The sequence below is a fragment of the Amblyomma mixtum genome, chromosome 3, assembly GCF_055824585.1.
Source record: "Amblyomma mixtum isolate Tamu chromosome 3, ASM5582458v1, whole genome shotgun sequence".
Taxonomy (NCBI): Eukaryota; Metazoa; Arthropoda; class Arachnida; order Ixodida; family Ixodidae; genus Amblyomma; species Amblyomma mixtum.
Window position 1 is genome coordinate 134,223,421 of NC_143014.1, and position 23,322 is coordinate 134,246,742.

The window sequence follows — 23,322 nt, forward strand, 5'->3', positions numbered from 1 at the left end:
AATTCGGACTGCTGACCAGCGATAGGGGCCACGTCTGATTATCCGTTGACCGTAGGCATGAGGCGTATACATGTTCGGTAACAAACACTTTACTCGCGGATAAACATCAGCGATGAGATATTATAAAAACGCAGAACCGAACAATATAGCATCAGGAGCGAGACAATCAGCTAGGACACGCTAGGATCCCATCAAACCCATGAGTATAAGGAAAGAAACACAACAATGCTACGCGATTAGAGAAATGCTACACAAAAGATTAGGACGAGATACAGAGAGAGCGTGTGGAGAAACGTTGGCTTAGCTGCGTGGTGTTAAGGTCTGGTCTCAAGGAGTGTCGGGCTGCGGATGCTCGCTGCGGGCGATCTTGGGCCACGCGCATCTTTGGGACCGTCGCCATCGTGTTCTATGCGTCAGAAGGCTCGCTTGCCTGGCTGAACTCAAGCACGTCCGCTCGCACCGATTTTTCCAAAACAACTGCTCGGCTCGCATCTTTCCCGCCGCCGCGTACTCACGGCAAAAAAAAAAAAAAAAAGCTGTTCAGGCGTCGCGCACAAACGAGGCGCAGACATCGAAAGGAAAAAAAACACAAAGAAATGGTGAAGGAAAGCGAGAGAAAGCCCCGATGCCGTGGCACTCAACCCGAAGCGCCCCGTTCCCTGAAGCGGCCGCCACCCCTGAGCCGCATGTGCGGCCACTTCCGACCGCGTGTGACGCTGTACAAGCGCCCGCGACAAGGCAACAATACGGGGAGGGGGCTGAATGGCCTTGTGTGACCTTTCACTCCCACCGTCCACGCGGGAGGTTGAAACGGCCGCCGCCGCGCCCCGGCGTGTTCCAGAAGAACAGACGCGCCTCAGCTACCTCGGCCGCAAAAGTGAATAGTACTTCAGGGCAGGCACAAACTTTGTGACAGGCTTCCCTCATATCCTGAGTCGCTTTAGAACATTAAACCCCATAAGTAAAAAAAAAATCAAACCATTTACCCCCCAGCGCTGGATTAAGGGGGAGTCTAAGGGGGCTGCAGCCCAGGGCCTCACCTCCGACCGCAGGAGAAGGGGCCCATTTATTCTAACTTGCTTAGTATATGGAAACGTGGGCAATGGAACTTTGAGCGACACGTATGAAGCGAGAAAACCAGAACGAGGAGATGGGCCCCCACCTTGTGCAACTTCGCTTAGCCTAATCAGTTGGGGAGAGCTTGTCGAGCTGCAAGAACAGGAATATCCCCCGCCACCCCGACGGGGCCCCCTTTATTACGAAGTGATATACGCCCTTGCTTACGGATTGCGGAAATGTTTTTGTGGTTTTCTGTCAATGCCCCCGTCCAGTGGCGTCTGAAGGTGTAGTGTGTTTGAGAATCCTGGCGTCGGCATAACAGGCGGGGCATCCCGCCTCGCTGCCAAGCATTCTGCTGGAACTGCTTTCATAATCCGCTAAAAATCCAGTAATTAATTTTTAATATTACACATATATCCGCTAATATGCAGTGCGGTGCAAGATACAAAAAATACTTGTTTGGCGCCCTCTGCATGGCTTACAATATGCAGACTGTTGGGAAAATAAACGCGCACAGTAGAATGCTGCTCTGTGCTACACGGGGGGATTGTTCGAGTTCAAATTTCGCACAGACATGACATTTGGTCGTCAGAATTATTTTATGCAATACCGGGGTTTTTTCTTCAGCTTTACCAAATTTAAAAACAAATCAGGCTATGCTAGCTTCTTGGAAGCCCCACAGTTTCACTTTTTGCTCCGGCAGCCACTAGGAAAGCGAAACCCTCGTTTATGGGTTTAAGTTTAGGTTTACGTTGTTTAACATCGCAAACCAACTCCAGCTATGCGGGACGCCGTAGTGGAAGGCTCCGATAATTTTGACCACCTCGATTTCATTGAAGTGCACTGATACCGCATAGTGCACGGGCCTCTATCATTTCACCTCCAATGTGACCGCCGCGGCACTTTATTTTGTTCGTTCTTTTTTGGGGGGATTGGTTTTGTAGAGCCAGGTGAAATAGAATTTTTGAGGAAATAAAAGGCACACTAACTGCGTCACTTTTAGGTGGACACCTCAACCATGTCTTGAGAGAAGGGAGGAAGGTGTGAATGAAAGGAGAGAAAGAGGTGCTGTTGGTTTATTCGTTTATGGAGGTTGAACATCCCAAAGCAACTCAGGCTATGAGAGACGCCTTAGGGAAGGGCTCCGGAAATTTCGACCACCTGGGGTTCTTTAGCGTGCACTGACATCGCACAGTACACGGGCCTCTAGAATTCTCCTCCAAAGAAATTCGACAGCAGTGGCTGGGATCGAACCCGCATCTTTCGGGTCAGCAGCCAAGCACCATAACCACTGATCCACCGCGGCAGCAAAAAAAGAGGCGCCGGAGTGGAACGCTCAGGAATTATTTCGACCACCTGGAGATCTTTAACGTGCTCTGAAATCGCACAGCGCACGGGCGCCTTTTTGCATTTCGCCTTCAAAACGCGGCCGCCGTGCGGCTGGGCTTGAACACGGGTATTCGGCTCAGCGCCGAGCACGCTCACCAGTGATCCAGCTCCTAAATTCTGCTATTCAAATGTGCCCCATAAGGGCAGTAGGAAACGTTCATCGTGTAATCAAATGAATTTTAATAACTTTTAATAATACCCTCTCGGGGCAGTAATTAATGAGTATTTCTATTTCCTAGTCGCTGTCGGAGCACCCAGCTCATTTGTAGGAAGCTAGTTCAGCCTGCTTTTCTTTGATGCGTTAGCATTAAAAACAGTGCTGCGAACAAAAACCCGTCTGTCAGCTTGAGTACGGTGTCATTGAAAGAGGAGAGTAGGCATTGCAGCGCGCTGCAATGCAGCCCCGCAAGTTGTCGGTCGGCTCACGTGGCTCTTCTGTGGAGTTCGGCGCTCGGCCACAGACGGGACACGTGTCGCGCGTTCCAAGAGTTGCGTTGTATTTTGTGCGCTGTAAAACTAATGCTACTGTGTTACTGTTGCATGAACACCATTGATCGCACTTTGCTCACTTTAATTACATGGAATTGCAATGAAACATGTGATATATTCCAGTAGTGTAGCGGGGGGGGGGCAGTGGAGGGAAAGGGAGAGGGTACCTACATGCGCATTAGCCCAGGGCCCCCATTTTTCTTAATCCGGCTCTGTTTATCCGCAGGACAGCCGGATACTTTTAGCAGGCTATCGCTACGGGCGTTAGGATGCGCATGAACGTAAACTCATAAATGAAACTAACACCCGACTCCAATGCGTCCACCAGCCCCAAACTCGCTGTCTATATACAGTCGAAATTCGTTACAACGAAGCAGTATATAACGAAGGAATGACGATTCCTCCTTGGAAGCTTGGTCAACACGGGCTATAACGAAACTGCGGCTGTAACGAAGCAATCGCCGGGCCCCTTCAACTTTGCTATAATGAGGTTCAACTGTACTGGGCTGGCATATTCTATGCAAACCTGGTATTTTTTAACTGTATTTTTCGTTAAACACTGCATGGCAGGTACCATTGGCGGTCCCAGAGGTTCTAGGGGGGCGGACGACTTCCGTACACTAAAAAAGAAAAAATAGAAACAAAGATTGTTTTATTTACATTTTATTTGTACAACAATTTTTGTGCATTGTGCGGTTGAAAAATAAATGGCGAACGATATAGATGCTATACAATAACTCACGCTTCGAATGTTAATGGTTACGTGAGCAATATTCATTTCGGTACCAGGGGAAAACAGGTCGTCGGCTGAGATATCCCAACGTGGCGTGTCCAGGAAGGTTAAATCACCTGCCCGGGCATTTCACGAGCGGGGTTAGCAGCCTTCATTTCTCAGTTCGGAGAAGGGGCTTCGCTCCGCCCTCGGCCCCCTCCTACAAGGCGGTTGGTCGGCGCTCCTTGCCCAGCCAACAAAAGGGGGATCCCCTCGCTGGCGTCGCTGTGTCCCATGGTGGGATAAAGACTTGAATGGGTGGATCCTTGCCGCCCCGACGAGGTTGCTGGCCATCGCAACCGCAGGTGAATGGCACAGCCGCCGCCGTCGTCGCCGCGCCGGCCCCAAGGCAAGACAACGGTGGGGACACGGCAGGACCACGATACCTCGGCAATCATTACGAATTGTACTCGTATGACTACCAACCTGTAGAACGTATAATTGTGTGAAATAAGACAGCGCTAATACGGTGAACGTACAACGCAGGGGACTGTTTGGCGCATCACAGACGAAAAAAGCTGTTCAGTTCTATGTCAAAAATCACATGTCACCCTATGACAGCCCGAAAACTGACGTTCGGGAATATGTGCAAAGGCTTTTCGTGGTAAGGAGACAACCCCCCCCCCCCCCCCCCCCCCTTCCCAGGACCGCTACTTGTAGGTACAACCTTTGTCACAAGTTTAGAGGCCAGGCGGTTTGCTCCTAAGCCACACAGTGTGACTCGTAATGCATTCCCAGCGTTCCAAATCTCCCAGTAGATCTCAGAACCCTCCACTGCCCTCCACTAGTTAGGACTTACACAAATGCTACAGAAGTCCCAGTGCACGGCTTAAAAGCAAACCCCCTGGGTTCTGAACTTTCGACACAGGCGCTGGCCAGTCGTCCAACCATAGTCAAGCTGCTATGCTGACGAAGAGCACAGCCCTAGTCGAAGTGTTAGGATGAAAACGCCTCGTCCGCATATTTTTTCACCTTAGTTTTCAACAGCCGCCGCCTCCGCTCTTCGATCCGAAACTGGAGGTGGGGTAGCCCAAGTTGGCTTTGTTACACGTACTAAAGTAATGCAGAGAAAGACACTTAGCAAAGCGAAAAACCGGTTGGCAAAAGTTGAAAGTAGCGCAATAAAAAAAAGAACAGAAACGGAGGGAAATAAACAGAGAAGAGCATAAAGTTGTGACTGGTCAAAGTGAGGAATCGAAAGGCTCGGAAGTGCGCCATCATGGCAACGTAAAGAGGCGACGAAGCACCTTCTGATTTCAATGAGGGAAATCGCGAAATGTTCGCCCCATGAAAAAGCTGCTCTCACACCGCTGCGTGCGTGTTGCAAATGAAGAAATCTTACCACATCCTCACAGCAGCAAGGAAAAATGATTGCGACATAAACGAGACCTAAATGAACACCCTAAAAGCGCGGTGCCGATTCCTCTGTACAATGGGCTTTTGCTTGTTACGTGTGCCTTCTGTTTAAATGTGGTTGCATTAAAAAAGTACTATTGCACCGACTAGCGCAAGTCGGTCCAATGCCAACGTAATAATGAAAGCTTCCGCGTCGAATCAGATCGTGATTAGTATTATTTTGATTACTTTACCGGCATATTCAAATGTGGTGTATTAAAATAATCCCGACTGCCAAGCTCGGCCTTGAATTGATCTCTTGCGTTTCCACATTTTTCTCCTCAAGAAGTTGGCATACAGTGTTTCGCATTTTATTTTAATGAGGGTGCGTGCATAATAAGTGCACCTGGCTATAGAATTTTCATGAACACGGGGGCCTCCGAAAAGCTTCGTAGTCCAGGTATGCGGCCAGAAATCGGAAGGCGCCCTCTGCAGACCACGAGTGTGACCCGCTCACTGCAGCTGCCAACTTGAAGCTGCGTGAACAGGACGCCAGGAACTTGTGCTTTTCGCTATCGTAAAACATTGTAATTAAACGCGCTACTACAGTAGCAGGCACGCACTTACCAGAATTTTCAGCGGGGATTGGGGATCAAGGTAATTTCGTGGGCTTAATTCACCTCCACCCCTCCCCCCACCCTCCTCCTAATCCCGTTTTCCCTTCTCGGTGACATGCCTGGTAAGAGAAGCAACAATAAAGGGAGAACGTTGGAGCCTGTGCGTCTGCAAAAGAGTCATACTGCACAGAAACGAAAGGGCAGATTCTTTCATGTTCCCAGTCAGACTATAGTTCGTGCTTTGACAATGTGATGTATGCTGTGCTCAGAGACGAAGGAGGAGATGTCTCATCCGTAATCATTGAGCGCAGTTTGCATCGCGGAAATATTGCCCTCGTAGTCTATTCTCATCCCTGCCTTCCACGTCTGTCCTGCAACCTCATAACTGGCCATGTCAGAAGCTGAAGTCTAGCGGAAGACGGTGATTACTTTTTTTTTTAAACTCCACACCGTCAGCTCAATGCACTGCAGCATACGCATTGGAAACCATTGAACCAAGCTTCGCCTGTAGGTCACACAAAATGTACGCCCAGATACGGAAGTGTAGGACAGAGAATGCAAATGAAGGTCCTCCTTCGAAACACCGCCTGTCGTTTTCTTTTTCCTCCAACACCATGCTTGTCGTTGTTCTTCCAAGTCCACAATACTCTGTCGGACGCACTGAAACTTCTCAAATGTAACGGAGCCACAAAAGCAGAAATTAAGGACTTCTCCCAGGACAAAGAAGTGACAGGGGCAGCTGCAACGCAAGTTCGGAACAGCCCGGCCCATGGCTAAAAAAGAAAGCAAAGGCAGCGGGGCACTGATGGGGGAAAACGAAGGGCGCGTAAAGCGACGTCGGAGCTGCGATGCACGCACCTCCAGCGGCGCGCGCTGGTGGCGATCGAAGAGGAACGGAATCGCGCCTCAGCCGCGCGTCCTTTCGCAGGCGTGCAGAGCGAAAGGTGTATCGAGTGTGCATGCACACCCGATCGGATGCACGAGGAGGTCGGTGCACGTGGACGAGGCCTAGCTAGCTTTCTCTCCCGAGCCTCGTTCCCTCGGCGGAACACCTGCTGGCGGCGATTCATGCGCGCGTGCGCGTCTGTCGTGACCGGCCGACACCCCGTCCCCACCCGCTGGCCACCCCTTATGGCTTGCCCTGCGCTGTCGCGTGTTATTGTACTCCGAGGCGGGCAGCGCCACATCCTCCAGGAAGAGACGACGTCGAGGACGCGCCACACTTCGCTATGTATTGTTTGTGCAAGTACCCCTTCCAACACACACAGTGTTTTTTTAAAAAAATGCATCGCTTAAGGGACAGAGCAGTGGCCAAAACGTGTCATGAGATTATGGCGGAAATTAAAAGTTCATGCCTCAAACTGCAAGAATTGAGCACTAAAATATCAAATAAACGAGGATTTATAAGTTTAATTTGGCATTGAAAATCGCATAAAAGGCATTGTGCGGTGAAGCCCGCCATTATCACCGTAGTCCGCCATGTGACCACATCTAGGTGAAATATCGCTTATTCGTTTTAAATGTACAGTATTTTTTTCTTTCAGGATTGTTCATGTTTCGCCGACACTGGTACTACTACGCCGCAGAAGCCGTCTTAATAATTCAAAAAGCCTTTTTTTTTTAAACAAGTGGCCGGCTTCCCTGAAACACCCGGTATATTACAATTAGCAACGCATGCCGTATCAAGAAGTTTTTTTTTTTCTATCATAAGTGAGAGGTCTAATTGTCCGGGCAACAGGGGTGCCAAAAAGTCGCTCATCGCAGCCGGAATGACAGATTATGTCTGTCGGACAGGCGGACCAGGGGCCGTCATTTTGGATTCATTTCCTTTGTGATCCTCTGCGGTTGGTGCCTGCTCCCAGTGACGTTGGTCCTGAATTAGGACGCCACGTTGGTAGCGGCAGAAACGCGTCCATGATTCCCATGGGCGTCCGGAAGGAGGGGCAAGGGGGGGCGGTTGCCCCCCCCTTGGAATTACGGATATTATTTATGCCCTACCAGAAAACAACTACAAACCTACCGCCTCCCTCATCCCCAGACATCGGGTGCACCCCCCTGGAAAAAGTTCTGCGGACGCCCTTGATGATTCCACTTCCGTAAACCCGCCCCGCGCCCATGCCGCTCGGGCGTACCGGCGCCGACACCGACAAATGATGGAGCATGACGACGCGTTTGATACGCCTGACGAGTTTTATCGGTGCTAGTGCAGTTTCGGCAAGGAAACTGGTGGCTTAGTGGTTATGGCGCTCGGCTGCTGACCCGAAAGACGCAGGTTCGATACCGGCCGCGGCGGTCGCGTCTCGATGCAGGCGAAATGCTAGAGGCGCGTGTATTGTGCGAGGTCAGTGCACGTTAAAGAACCCCACGTGGTCGAAATTCCCGGAGCCTTTTACTATACGGCGTGCCTGAAGTATGGGTGGCTTGGGATTTTAAACCATACGTTAAACGTCCTTAAACCACCATCTCCTTATCCCTTTCCCCTGGGCCCCAAGAGTGATGTCACAACACAGCCAACATAACCAGCGCCCAGTATTTCCTCCAAAGAATATTCCATAGTGTCCAAAGTCGGCGCCTCGTGGAGCCGAATCTCGCCTGCGTCGCCACGTGAGTTTTTTACAACCAGTTTCCTGGTTAGCAGACGAATTTTCAGCAGAGTAATACAGAAAGCCGCAGGCCATATATGCCCCATTAGTTGTTACGAACTACTTTTTCTCCTTTATAGGAGATCTATATATATTTTTTTAATTCGAACGCAGTCGTGGGGTCTAGCGGTCTGGGCGGCTACTTCAACGGCGAGAGGCGGTTGGTTCGAAACTCACTGCCGGATCCCAGTCGGTAAAAATGCGTACAAGCGCCCCCAGGCCCGGGTTCTATCCCCAATGCTTTCCCCAAAGTTTCCGCAAAGTTTCCCCCGGCCTGGTTCTCGGCTTCTCTTGGGTAAAATATGCTTGGGAAAAGGGCATTAATTGTACCACAACCGTTGCACTGACGGGACAGTGTTTCGTTCCGCCGTCCAACAACTTAAATCTGCCTCATGCGATAGAGCCCACTTGTGCCCCCCCTGTTTTATTTTTTTTTTTCCTCTTGACGCAATGAGAACTCTTGAATTCATTCTCATCTGCTGAACTCTAGGGCGAACTCATTTAAACTTTATTGAACCCTCGAAACTCCGTTGACCCTTTCAACTGAATGACGAACCTGACGGTGTTCGGAACTGGTTTTGCCCCCGAGGCCGATTCACACGACGGACCGTTCGCCCGCGGCCCGCGCACTACGTGTTCATGCGTCAGCACATTTAGAGGCGCGCTGCCGGCCGTGAGAGGCCGCGGCCGGCAGCGCGCCTCTAAATGTGCTGACGCATGAACACGTAGTGCGCGGGCCGCGGGCGAACGGTCCGTCGTGTGAATCGGCAGGACGCAGCGGTTTTAGCGGAGCGCCCACACCTGAGGAAGCCGCGCGTGCGGCGGGGCGCTGGTTCGGGGTACGCTTGTACCCATTTTAAGCATGAAATGCTTTTAGCCCCCGTTGTCGGCAGTGTGGTGACGTCACGCCGAGACCTAGAGCCATCATCCGGGCACTGAAATCCACTCATCCGGGCACTGAATTCCAGTCATCCGGGCTCTGAAACGAGAACATCCGGGCACCGTACGAGACTTAACGAGATTTAACGAGACTCTCTAAGCCCTCCTACGCGACCGGCATGCAAGCACCGGTTGGTCTCCAAACGAGACAAAAAATAACTGCTGCCAGTGCCTTCTCAATGTTTATCAAGATATCAGTGGAGCTGTGGGTTTGATAATGCACGGAATTATAATTTCCGATTTCTAATAAGGCGTGCAAAAAGCACATAAATGCCACGTTACACTTCGTTGTCATACGTGATCCGGGGGAGAAGCGCTGCGTTCAAAGGGCAAGGCATCGCGCCGTACGGGTGGTGGCGTTCCTCCCTTCCTTTACGGTGCGGTTCAGGTGTCCACCGAGATGGCAGAGAATTACTGCGTCATTTCCTTTCCTCAAAAAACCTTGCGTTCAAATGGCAAGGCATCGCGCTGAACGGGTGGTGGCGTTCCTCCCTTCCTGTACGGTGCGGTTCGGGTGTCCACCGAGATGACATTAGGCCCGTAAACATTTCATGCTTACTCTACTCTCGTTTACGGGAGAGGCAGAGATTTTTTTTTTACCGGTGGGTTGCCGACAGTGGGTTTCGAACCAACCACCTCATGAAACCATGAAACTTCATCATGAGATTATCTAGCCAGAATTTTGTGAGGTTCTTATCGTTCTAGTTTTTAACTAAGGGAGTATCTTTAGTCACATACTTCTACCCATAAATCTATCTATCCTTCTATTAAAAAGTGTGGCAAGATGGCAGCAGTGACCACTCCGCCACATGGAGAAGTTAGCACTTTATCTGTCTATCTGAGAGACGAAAAACGCAGGCGTGCCGTGCCTGAGCTGGCTGGGGTGCAACTGTGATAGGTACAGCTGTAGGTTTCACGTTGCCTGAAGTTTGGCCTTGTCTCATCAGAAACTGACGTGAAATCGGATCGGGATGGCGTCGCCAGACGAAAGCACTCCGTCCTTCAGACAGTGGTTAGCACGGCTGCCCCCATTCACGGCAGACAACGTCTACAAAGTCTACCTGCCGATCGCCGGAGCAGTCAGCTACTGCACGTTTTCGGTCACCGTATTCATACCGGAGCTGTTGTCGAGGTACGTTGCAAATGTGCCCCAGTTAATCTCCTCACAGTGGTACTATTCGTGCCACATGCAGATGTGCTACATGAAGTAACTGGCACTGCGGCGAGAAAATTGTATCGCGACAGTTTCTGCTTTTGACCTAGGAGGATATTTAGCGGTCATCGCTAAATGCAGACAACGTTGGTGACGTTAGATGACACACGTCTGTGCCGTACCAGCCTTTGTTGATGGTATTTGAAAGATGGGGAGTTAACGCTTGCTTGACTGTAAAAGCACGCTTATTGGCCAGCTGTCGGAAAGGTTAGCAGATGTGTGTATCGATTGGCAACAGTGGCAAAGTAGCGTCGTCGTAGCTGATCAGGGTGGTTACAACCAAAGTGCTGTGCGGTCTGATGCTGCAGCGGAGACCTTGCAGAGTATAGCTGTTGCCTTTAGCGTAGCTAGGAAGCAATAAAAGAAATCAATCGTCGAACATACAACCCCAGAAATCGTCGGCACATGATCGAACCTGCTGTAAATGTTTTTCCTGACTCCATCATGTATGCCCACACGAAAGTCATGCACACACAACATTAGCTGGTATTCGGGCCCTTACATTTCGTTGTGCTTTTGGAAGGAAGACGGAGCTTGTGCGTTGCACCAAGCTGCCTTCTTTCACAGGTGTTCAAACTGTCTTGAAGAGCGTTCTGAAATATACAGTGGTTGCAGCTGTGAAATTGCTTCTACTTACATAGGGTGCAGCTGTGACCCTGTGGCTGGGCTACGGCATCATCCTATTTCTGCAGTCTCTCGCTGTGGTGGATTGCTTTTTCCTTGTTTATTTGAGGTTGTGCTGTGACCTGGTATGACAATGAAATGTCTAAATTATCATGGCAGCTGTTATTTGTGATATTTGCATTACTTTTGCTTCTAAGCTCATGTAGTGAGTGCCTTTAGACCTGAAAGTCAGCTGCAGGCAGTCTTTCAGATCAGTAGAGAAGTCAGCGTTAACAACTGGGGCTTTGTTTGTTCACACTATGAATTGTTCACGTTTTCAAGCGTCGCTAGCAAACTGGAGCGGATCGGGGCACGTTCCGGGCCTTCCAAAGGAGGCACCTTCCGGGCCTGGAAGGTGCCTCCTTTGGAGCGCCCTCTGGTTGGTGTACCTCCAGGCACTGAAGAGCAAAAATGGATCTCCCCACTACAAGCCTCCACCCACCACCCATCTGCCTATTTCCAGCTTCCACCCACATCGACCCTCCAGAAGCCTCCACCAACCAGAAGCCCATGATGAAATAAGATTCAAAGACACAATGGGATGGTGATCATTGTGAAAGCAAAATGCACACCCAATGCTGCAAATGCGCGGCGGCAGCGTTTCGATGGAGGCAAAACGCAAAAGGTGCCCGTATGCTCTGTGATGTCAGTGCACAATAAAGATCCCCAGGTGATCAAAATTATTCCGGAGACCTCCACTACGGCACCTCTTTCTTCCTTTCATTTTTCACTCCCTCCTTTATCCCTTCCCTTCGGCGCCGTTCTGGTGTCCACCGAAATTATTCCGGAGATCTCCACTACGGCACCTCTTTCTTCCTTTCATTTTTCACTCCCTCCTTTATCCCTTCCCTTCAGCGCCGTTCTGGTGTCCACCGAAATATGTGACACAGCTACTGCGTCATTTCCTTTCCTCAAAACCAAAACCAATTTTCATTTTCATTTATCATATCATATCGTATGATCACCTTTGCATTTTTTTGTTTACACTATGTGACAGGGACTCTGCAAAGGACCCTTTGCAAAATTTCGGAAGTCAGCTTTTCTGCATAGCGAAAACCCCTTCTCCATGGCAGCCCAACTGGTTTTGGTGGCAGAAATAGGGTGCAGCACTGGAGGCATCTATTGTTAGAATAATGGGGCACCCCTCTTGTGCATGCCTCTGCCCTTTGTTGCTGTTGTGATAAAGGGATAGGGATTAAGCTCTCAAGCATTCCATTGTAGGTACAATTCTTCCTCCCTTGCAGTCGCAAAGGAAGGGTGAAATGCAGTTGTGTCAAGGTATTGCTTGTCAGTGCATGCACAGCATAAAGCGTGGAACAGAAGTCTTTAGCGTTGCACCCAATTTCTCCCCCTAGGACAGTTTGCATCGCCATGTTAAAGGGGATTTTGCTGTGCAGGAAAGCTGACTTACGGAATTTTGCAAAGGGTCTATTGCCGACATGTTCAATCTAAGGCTGACCCCGCCTGCCCCTTAATGCCACCACCACGAGACGCTGGGTTTAAATGAATGCAGCAGTAGAGCACTGAGCCAGCCTCCCACTAATTGTGTGAATGCGGTCCTCTTTTCTGCCATTGTTGTGCACAGTTGTAATCTTTTTTTTTTAATCAATGTGCTCTGGTTGTGTTTTCACATGTACATGCTCACGGATTTGCAGCCTTATTCTTCTGTCAAACACATTTATGCCCCGCTAACTATTTTCCTTATCATCCACCTATTTCCTTATCATCCAGCTGTTTCCACAGTGAAAACTTAGCTCTAGTGTCCTTTAGTAGGACATTCCACCACGTGAGAAAAGAAAAATTTACAGCACCAAGCAGCACTTTCCAATGCACTGTAAAACTTTGCTGTTTCCTTCTTTATTTCTTGATTTTTGGAATACTATCCTTTTTAGGCACGAAGTGGCCCTACCACTCTGTCCAGCAGGGATTTTAAATGCACCCTGCATCACTGACTTCTTGAAAATGCCCCTAGATACTTAGAAGAAAAGATTGAAAAATTGTATGCACAATCCTGGACTCCATGTCGCAGAGGGTTAACTGTCCCTGTATGTCTGCTAAGTGGGTCATGAAGCCTTTTATGGCTATATTGTTAGGAAATGTCGATGCAATGTGCCTAGCTTTATCAAAGCGGTGGTTCTCTTTAATGTCTCATGAGCACGTGCAATGACAATCTTCAGAGAATTTGATGGCTCATCTGTTCATCACTGGAAACACCAGTATTGATACGACAACACTGGGGTCCTGACATGATGATGCCATATTTTCAGTTTATTTCTCTTTGTGAAGGTGAGCTTACATACTGTCACAATGGTCTTTAATGTGTTTTATGCTGTAATGAAAGCAGGCGGTGGTACTTATTGTGGAGTGGCTACATGATACAGATCACTCATGCGCTGCATAATGAACAACTAATTTTTCTGTCACTGGCTGTCCCTGTAATCCATCCTGTCAACAGAATCAATTTGCGAGTGATCTTTTTTATTTACCCATCAAAATATCAGTCGCACGTGCACTTTTTGTGGTAGAACCAAAATGTTCATAGTAACCCTGCATTGGGCAAAATGCAGGATTGCTGCCCTCATTAAAATGTTAGTGGTGCATGGACAGTGTACTGCGACTAAGGCATCAGGTCTTGTGAGTTTACAAAGGGACAGTCAATTGCCGGAGAGGCAGGTCTAAAATTATTGGCGTATGCTTGTAGATCTTTCCTTAAGATGATGATGGCAAGGGCAGAACTCGATTTTGGCAGGAATTTATATTTTTAATTCACAAAGAAAGTTAAAACGTTCTGCCATACTGTGTTAAAACCTTGGCTCTCCAAGTAGTCGGGCAGTGTCGCCTGAAGTTGATATACTACTCCGTATGAATAGGACTGAGCGCAATACACAGTGTTATTTTTGCTGGAAGAAACTTCAGATGCCTTAATTTTTTTTTGCTTGCAACTAGTCACTGTTTTTTGCACAGTTTAACCATGCTTTCTCATCACCTCATGATGTTTTCAAAATGGCAGAATGCCATCATGCTACCGCTACTAGCAAAAGCGGTTGTTGGTATCTATGATGGATATCACTAGCCTTATTTTAGTGATAGTATTTTTATAAGCATCTTAGTGCTCTCAACTGCAGTTTTAATAAAACCTATGCATCTCAGTTAAAATCATGCTCATTATTGTCGCTGTATGCTGTCTAGGTGGCTCAGAAGTTGTGTACCCGACATCAGTGTTTGGAGACGGCAACTACCACGAGAAATTGAGACTACCGTATAGAAAAATTTGGTTTTAAATTGTTATGCTGTGTTTCTGAGCTCCACAGCTAACTGTTCATTTATTTTGGCAAGGCGTTTTCGATTTCCTCCAAAAAATATAGTCAACAAAAGTGAGTAGGCTGTTCCTTTAACTACATTAATAGTTTGTTGTGGGGTATCTCTTGCAGTCTGTCCACGCCATGTCACTCAATGCATCGACATGTGTGTGCATAAACTAGCCATTCTTTATTCTTATTTGCGCACTATATGTGGGCAAAAAACGTGGCTCTTAGAAATGTTGTGTTGCATATGTGCTCTTTATATCAGTGCCCAAATTTGCTTTATTGTGCAGGCTGTACCCGGACCAGAGTGTGACGGTGGCCAACTGCCTTCTCTTCAACTCGCACCTGGGCACAGGGCTGTATGTCTACTTTCGGCCACACATGGCACGGGCACCACCGTACCACCGCATCATGTACAGTGCCTATCAAGCGGTGCTCTTCAATTTTGGCTCTGTTCTCCTCTGGGCTGTCACCAAGTCACTCCTGCCAAACTCTAACCTTGTGCGCTCGCTGTTTGCTGCGTCTACTTCGGCCTGCTTCCTCGCCATCGGCATGGAATACCTAGAATTTCTCGACACTCCTGGGGAGGAGGATTTCTCAGCGTCGGCCACCTCACCGCGCTGCTAGGAGAATGTGTTGCCATCTTTCTGTTGTAAACCGTGCACCTTCGTCAAATCGAGCTTTGTTTTTTCTGGTGCCTGTCAATGCTGGCAAGAGCGGGTTCCGGTACTGGTAGGATATGTTGCCCTAGTGAGGCATACGTGCGGGGTCCATTTCCCAAAACTTTCCCTTTTGTTTGAGACTCCCCGTTGTCTTGAGTGTGTACATGTTGCAAGTATGAGGACCCACGTATGGCTTTATGACAGCATTTGAACGCCTTGTCCTGGCTGCACCAGTGTCTCATCCTATGCCACTGTGGGGGCAGTTGCTGCTGCTTTTGGAAAGGCAGCACAAATCACCGGTGACAGGGCGTAACTTGCAGCCATTTTTATAAATTGCTGATCGTAACGTGCAGGTGTTTTGTTTGCTTTATTGCATAGTGTGATTAACTGTAAAGAGCACATTGCCAATTTTCTACACCTCAGCATGTGGTTTTTATTTGTGATACAAATGTAGGTTGGAAGACATGCCCATGTTTTTCTTTTGATTGCACACATCTGCTGGAGTAAAAGTCAGCAAGAGCTGACCACCTTCGAGCTCTTATATTGTACTCTTTGGTTTACTTATGTGCAGTGATTAAGCACGCTTTGTCCCAAGCCTTACCTGAGTTTGGTGAAGCGCTTTTTGCCGACAAATTTTATGAACATCGAACAATGCAATTGTACTTACTGCGATAAGGCTCACACACTGATGTGGGATTTTGGTCAGACCTAGCCTGCTCTGAGCACAAAGCAGATACTGACACCAGTCTTGCATTTTATGGTGAGCTGAATATAGTAATGCCTTCCTTAGTGTTTTAATAAATTTTTTTTTCTCCCTATTTCTTACAATTTTTCACAATGCTTTGTCGTCATGGTGCTGCTGTTGGCCCTCTGCATAGCTGTATTTCTTCCCATGTTTTGATCACTGCCAGCGTTGATCGGCACTGCTGACTTCAAAGTGTAAACTGCAAGCATATGCTTGTCTGATATCAGCTCACAGTTTGATGCACTGAGTTTGTAGAAATGTTGAACATATTGACTGTTTACTGTACAAGGATTGCAAGCTGTTTTATGTATCAGCTGGTTACAGTGTGATGTATTGACACACATCACACACTATCCTTTTATTAGGCTTGAAAAATTGCTACCAGTAGTTAAAGATGCAATAATGGAGGTATGTGTTCAAACCGCATGTGAGCAAAACTAATTTGTTACTTTCCAACAAACCAGAGCACAGTAGAAGAAAGGATTAACTTGATAATTGCATTTCTTGTGCATACGAACTCTGCAATGACCAAAACTAAATTGAGTTGGCCTTCAGGAGTTAAAGTAGCTTGTAAGGAAATGGTGTAGACTTACAAACTGGGATTGAAAATGAAATCGTAGTAGTTTGGTATGTTTGAAAAATTCCAGTTTAGTGAATGCAACCTCAAAATCCACGGTGTAGCGACTTATCTCCATGTACTTCTGTCAGCCCTGCAAATTATATTTCTAGTGACTTGTGGTTTTGAGTACAAAATATTGTGTGGTGGCATAAATAAAGAGTTGTACTAGGGAGTACAGGCAACCTTTTGCTCGATTCAGTCAGCAAGCCTTCGTGGTATGGGCAGTAAAGCCTTTTGCTACCCATGCATGCTTGGGCCATCCTTTTAAAGAATGCTAAATAAAATTAAGTAGAACATTTCATGCAAGTCTGCAAGCTTTTGACAACTAATGCATGCCAACATGGCCCATGTTATTTATTTCCCTCCAACAGAAATTGGCAGTTTTGCACATGTAAGCATGCGCTTGCACTCTTGTGCAGTGGGTTCACAAGTTTACACCAAGCTTTTCTGCATGTGGCCTAAAAATCACAAAATTAACCTTGGAACTTACTAAGCATGCCTGGAATAAGTAAAGGTGTAGTCTCTAACAAAAAGAACAAAAAAGACCATGCGCTAGAGTACTCAAGGAGGGGCCGGACGCACGGCACAGTTTACAATATAAACCTGCATCAGGAGATGAGGCAGAGTAGAATGCGCTCATCCCATCTGCTTCTGTCTCTCACCTCCAGGCACAGGTTTGTTTTACAGTTCATGGGGTTTAACATCCCAGAGCAATTCAGGCTATGAGAGACGTCGTAGTGAAGGGCTCCGGAAATTTCGACCACCTGGGGGATTCTTTAAAATGCACCGACATCGCACAGTACATGCACCTCTCGCATTTCGCCTCCATAGAGATGCGACCGCCACGGCCAGGATTGAACCCGCGTCTTTCGGGTTAGCAGCTGAGCAGTATGACCAGAGCCACTGCGGTGGCTACAGGTTTGTTTTAAATCACGCATTTAGGCCTCTAGGAAAAGTGTACTAGCAAGTGCTAAAGGCAGGAGTTTAACAGTGTAGTAGTTTCTATCAGTCAGGCAGTTTTAAAATGTCAAACAAAAAGCAAGCTGCACTGTACCAGTTTATGTACACTTAGATGCGACAAGCTTATGTTTCACTATGTTCATGTGGGCAGTAAATTCGCAGGTAAAAAACTAACTACAGGTTCTAAATTTCTCCCACTGCTCAAAGAGAGCAGGCATCGCTACCAATCAGCTTCAAGCACTGCACCTTTCCATGGGTACAGCTTTAGTAAAACCCAGCGCAGTTTTGTAACTCACAGAGCATATAACCACTCTTGGAGATGCGTGTATATTACTTTGCTAATACTGGGTGTACTCTGTTTCAATCCCATTCTTCACATATATAAAGAGAAGAAATACATAATTAACATACTGCCCCAAGTGCTCCGAAGCAGCAAACTGACCAGCAAAGCACTGGCATGTAGTCGTGCGACTACAGTGTCTTAGTGTTTTGAAGTGTTTTAAAGTGCTTAGTAAGGAATATAATGCCAAAACCAATTTTCCCAACAATTAGTTGTTTTTTTTTATTGACAATGGTACCACAGCACTGGCAAATTTTTGTTTTCAGCATAGATGATCTCACAACATGAAAGTGAATAACTGAAAGGTGCTCAAACTAAAGCTCGTTGTGTACATATGATACAAGCATAAAATATGAGCAAGTGGATATGATCAACAGAAATGACAGCTCACCAGCCTGCACAGATGTGCAGAAATAATCAACTGCACTGTATACAGGAGCAAACAAAAACACATTGTCATCACTGTCATGTTCCCTAAATTGCAGCCAAAGGGCTTGGTGGAACTTGTATACAAACTGGGCAACAGCCTGTCGTAAAGTACCCTGCCAAAAATATCCACTTCTCTTTTTCCGTAAGTCTTGTTCAGCAAAAATACATCTGAGTATTGTGGCATCTTAAGATTACACACTTCAGTGTTCACAGTCAATTGTGCACGCATGCACGACAAGCAAATGCTTCAAGGCTGGCAAAGGCAGCTAAACACCATGCAGCATAAGCACCACATTCATTGCACTGAACATCACAGTGAACAACTTGAAAACAATTCTGCAAAGTTTTTTTAAAGTCAGAGGCCATGTCCTTTTCATCACATAGCATTATTTTATTTTCACATATCATGCACTGGCAGTGTTATCAAAATGAAAAATGTAGCAGCTGTGGCATAAGACTATATTTTAGCCCCTATTCGGGGCTGTGAGATGGGCAAATCACACGCCATGCTTTGAGTCCGGCCCCTTCTGTTCTTCAATGCATGCTGCCGGTACCAATTTGCCATGATGGTTCTTGGGATGCTGTATGAACATGTAAATGTAATGCACGCAAGCTGGGAGAATTCTCACAGCCTGATGCAAACCAGAATATCAGTCAAACGATGTACAACTTTGCTGTAACAAAGTGTGGTTAGCATGCCAAAACGCAACAATTCTTAATGTACTTACTCAAACAGCAGCTTTAAGAAAGGACCTACCTGCCTTTTCAGCAAAACATTCTTTTACAAAGCAATTTCTACCTAGAGCAGTTATCTCTAGAAATGCGGGTTCACGCATTGGAAAAGTGCATAATCACTTGTACATGCAGTGCAAACTATACATACAGAAAATTTTGGAAGAGATACACATTTAGCCAAGCTTAACATCTGGCAAGAAACCAGAACTACCTACCTGTCATGTCCTTACATTCTGTACAGTGTCTGTGCATCTAAAGTTCTAGCTAACGAACCTTCTGCTTCAGGACCGAGTTCTGTCATCCATAACTGCACCTTTATACTACCGGAACACTGCATAGGAGGCTCACATTTTCAGATGTATACATCTTAAATATAGGCGGGAAATTGAGCACGACCTCAGTTACCAACAGGGTTTTTCTGCCATGCTCCTGCAGAGCTACTGGTGCTACATGGTTCTAGGCAGACATTTCTTCATTATTTAACCCTTCAAAGCCCAAATTACAAAAGAATCGAGAAAAAAAATTGTAACTACTACATGATGCATAACACACACACAATGAAAAAATAAGCTGATGAATTTGGTGGTGTGGCTGTAATTCTAAAAGTCAGTAAGCTGTGAATTCATCACACAAGTTTCAAAGGCCAGGTTGAGAGCTGTAGTCAATGAAAACTGTCAACCCATTTGGTGCAGTTCCACACACAGAGGTACAAAAATCTATTTGGCTATTGCAGTTCAGTAACTTGTGCCCTGTTACAGGAGCAACGCTGCATTTTTAGAGAACTCTTCTTTTCCACATGCTCTTTAAGAACTTTGCAACACCAAATCACAGCCAGTCATTGGCTTTCGTCACGGCGCTTCTCATCTTCACTGCCACTGCCCATATTTAATAACTGAAACCCTTCTGAAGCTCACATGAAGTCTGGGCAACCATTGTTCTTGCACTTTTTTTTTTTAGCAAAATATGTGCAAACAACTTGACCCGTAAAAGCAAATAGAATGCATAACTCAGAAGAAATGCTTCAACAAAATCAGTTTCAATATCCCCTTCAGGTGCAGCATCCAAATTTGTGGATGTAACTTGAACACTGTCAAATTCCTTGTATACAAGGCACAATGTCCGCCAATGTGGATGCAATAAAACGTGCTGAGACCTGGAAAGTCTTGTATAGAAACACATCAAGCATGGCATGCAAAACGAATGCAGAAAGCAGTTACTAAAATGGACGCCTTCATGATTCGGCAGCTTGTTTTGCAATTATAAATGCTTTAACGCACATAAAATGTCCCAATATGACAGGAGTCAAAGAAATATAACTGAGACACTGAAAGCTGTTTTGAGTCAATGTTGAGATATGAGGACATGGCAGGATTTGCACAATTAATTATCGGAACAGATGGGAATTTTTTCTGTGCATTCTTGGCACAGTCAACAAAACCTGAAGATTGGAAAATTTTCCTTTCATGGATAATAATTACAGCCTGAAGGAGATATAATTTTTCTACCAGACACTAAGTACACCACATGGCCATTCTTGCAACTTTACGAATAACCAGAAACCGATAAGCTATTCACCAAAATGCGTTTCAAGTGCCTGATAACGTAACACAATTTTCACAGATGTAGCAGGTAAAAATATGCTACAAATCTATTCATTTTTCTAGACAAAAACTTTCAAAATATACGGAATGACGAGTCCGTGTGTAAAAGCTGGCAGTTCCAGATGTATGCTTCTTTCTGTTTCATGCAACTGTGCAACAGTGCAACTGAAAGCTCTGCTTTCTCAAAATGTGTTCACATTGAAATTTGCACCAAAGCTCCATATGCAAATGAGGGTGCAGTACATAATGGGTTTGTAGCAAATTTGTAACAATGGGCTTTTCAAGAGTTAGAGTTCAAGGAGGCAACACCATCAGACTAGTACCACAGCAAGGCCTAGAGACTGATTCAGCAATCCACAAAGTGGTCTGAACATTTCTGACAAATGTTGTACTATATCCCACCACTCAAAGAAACCAAAGCTAGCAATGCCTCCTGTGAATTTGGCAAAAGTACAACCAGCTAGTGAACTAATACGTACACCATCCCTGAAGCAACAAATCAACTTAATTTCCAGATAAAAAATCAGTCATCAGCTGTGCACACTTCCCACTGTAAAGCTTTCTGTATTTAATGCACTAAATGTCAAATAATGTCATGCTCAGTTTTTTTTTTTCTAAGTAAATATCTGTGAGCTATACACCTGTGTGCAATACACAGAGCTTTCATGGAATTTTAGCAAATTAAAACCGACAGCAGTGGTGTCACCCATGTATCTTAAAAAACGGCTGTGCATACTACTTAAAAACATGAATACAGCACTGTGGTAATACTTCAGCTTCTTGTGCATAGCACAAAGACTGCATGGAAGGAACATAATGCAGCACCGGCTATACTAAGTATTCACAAAAATAAAAAGTTATACTAAAACTGCAGGACAGAAAAGAATGTGTGAATACTGTCGTGTTTTGACACGCATTTTGTCTTGTCCACTTCTTGCTGCCACCTTGGATTTTTCCTTTCTTTGGCTTGTAAACATGTTGCCTAGCACATGCAACCAACTAGTACGGCTGTCTCCTTCAGAACATACAACTTGTATGGCACATGAACTCGATCCAGCATTGAGGCATCAGAGCAAATAGAACAGGTGTTTTCAAGAGTAAGACACTAGTGAAGGATAATGTGCCAGAAAAATCACCAGAAATGCCAACGCCCTGTCTCTGAGTATTAAACAGCATCTCCATGAGGGAACACAAAAGTAATAGACAAGACAGGCTAATGCTGATGAAGTATGCATACAAAATGTGCCTGCAGATGCATTTTGTTTGTTTCTTCAAAGGAACTATAGAAAGGAAGTGCTCATCTCCGTAAAAGTGCTTGCAGTAGTTGACTGAAACAGAACTAGAAGCAACCATCACCACTTTTCAGCCATGACCCAACTATCAGCTCTGCTGTTTTTCCAGCAACACAGAACTGTTTTTGTTCACAAACAGACACCAGAAAATACTAGCTGTAAAATTACCCGTCAGCATACTTCACTTTTTCACAAAATAATATGCCTAAATAATTTTTTATCTGATAAATTCAGTTTTCAATTGCATAAAGCCGCAACAAAATTTACAAAGGTGAGCAAAAGCCAAGCCATCATTTTGCATAACATTTCCCAGGGTCACACAATTAAAAGTGCAAAAAAAAATTGCTTCCCAATAAATATGACCGGACTGGATGTAGCATAAGTGTTCACCAAAAGGCATAAAAAATCTTGAACAAGCACACACGCATTCTTTCACACATCATATGCATCAGACAGCTTTGTCACACTTTCATCAGTTCTTAAACTGCTATTGATCTCAGCAATGTTGTTTGACACGAGCGATAACACAGCATTTAAAACTTGAAATATGGCACCTAGCCTCTCTGGATCCGCACAAAAAATTAAAAACACAAACATTCATACTTCAACCAAAATTACCTTACCTAGAATCAAACAAATACATTTACATCAGTCATTTACACAGTGGGCCTCTCATTCATTCATGTCAATCACATCACATGGTATTCACTGCTGCCTATCATTCTAAACTAGAGTTATTTAACAAATAAAATGTGCACCTAAAGATGTCACTTACTTTTTTTTATACCCATGATAAAATTTTTCAGAGTGCAATATTGTACAACAGCACAGACACCATAAACTCATAGCCTAAATTTAATTTAGTCTTTATTTAGCAGGCTAGGCAATTATCTTCTTACAACCTTGACACCACAAGGAAAAGCTAATAGGCACCTGAACTGCAATTTAACCAATACAAGTAAAGCGTTTGAAGACAAAAAAAAAAGAAAACAGGTAAAGCTGTAATACAACTTTGTACACGAGCACAATAATGTAGTCACAAGCCCTCTGATATACAAGCATGTCTCAGATTTTTTGATGCCAAGCATGTCAAGAAAGTGTAATAGTATCAACTTTTCAGCCCCATAAAAGTGATTACACTATGCCAGCACCAAAATTTCAATTTGGTACACGCACTGCCTCAACCTGCCATAATCAATGTCACCAAGAAGTGCTGCAACATGAGGTGAAGAGAAGGTGCCTGCATTTACAATAATGTGTGCTCATAATGACGTCAATAACAAGGCAAGTAGTGAAGTAAACACATATCCACAAGATGCACAGAAGGTGTGCTTATAATGACCACATATCTGTCTGTTAAACTGTAAAAATCTGCACTCTTCAGCCAACTGAGGCAATAACCCAGAAGTCAATCACCAGAAAACAGCCTCTTGTCAAAGTGCTCATTACAGAACTATTAATAAATAATACCTTGAATAACAAATAACCAGATGTCCACACATCATACAGGTTAGAA

General features: G+C 45.7%; 1 protein-coding gene across 1 annotated transcript; it reads left to right on the top strand.

Moving 5' to 3' along the window:
- Positions 1-10,095: 10,095 nt before the first annotated feature.
- Positions 10,096-16,631, top strand: LOC149351992 (uncharacterized). Its single transcript, XM_089581231.1, has 2 exons — positions 10,096-10,374; positions 14,714-16,631. The coding sequence occupies exons 1-2, from the start codon at positions 10,214-10,216 to the stop codon at positions 15,048-15,050; spliced, it is 498 nt and encodes a 165-aa protein (XP_089437357.1). The 5' UTR covers positions 10,096-10,213; the 3' UTR covers positions 15,051-16,631.
- The last annotated feature ends 6,691 nt before the right edge of the window (positions 16,632-23,322 follow it).

Bases quoted from the DNA above. Each gene is read 5' to 3' on its own strand.
- LOC149351992 (XM_089581231.1), top strand. From the start codon at position 10,214: ATGGCGTCGCCAGACGAAAGCACTCCGTCCTTCAGACAGTGGTTAGCA. The intron at 10,375-14,713 runs GTACGTTGCAAA...TTTATTGTGCAG, and splicing joins ATACCGGAGCTGTTGTCGAG to GCTGTACCCGGACCAGAGTG.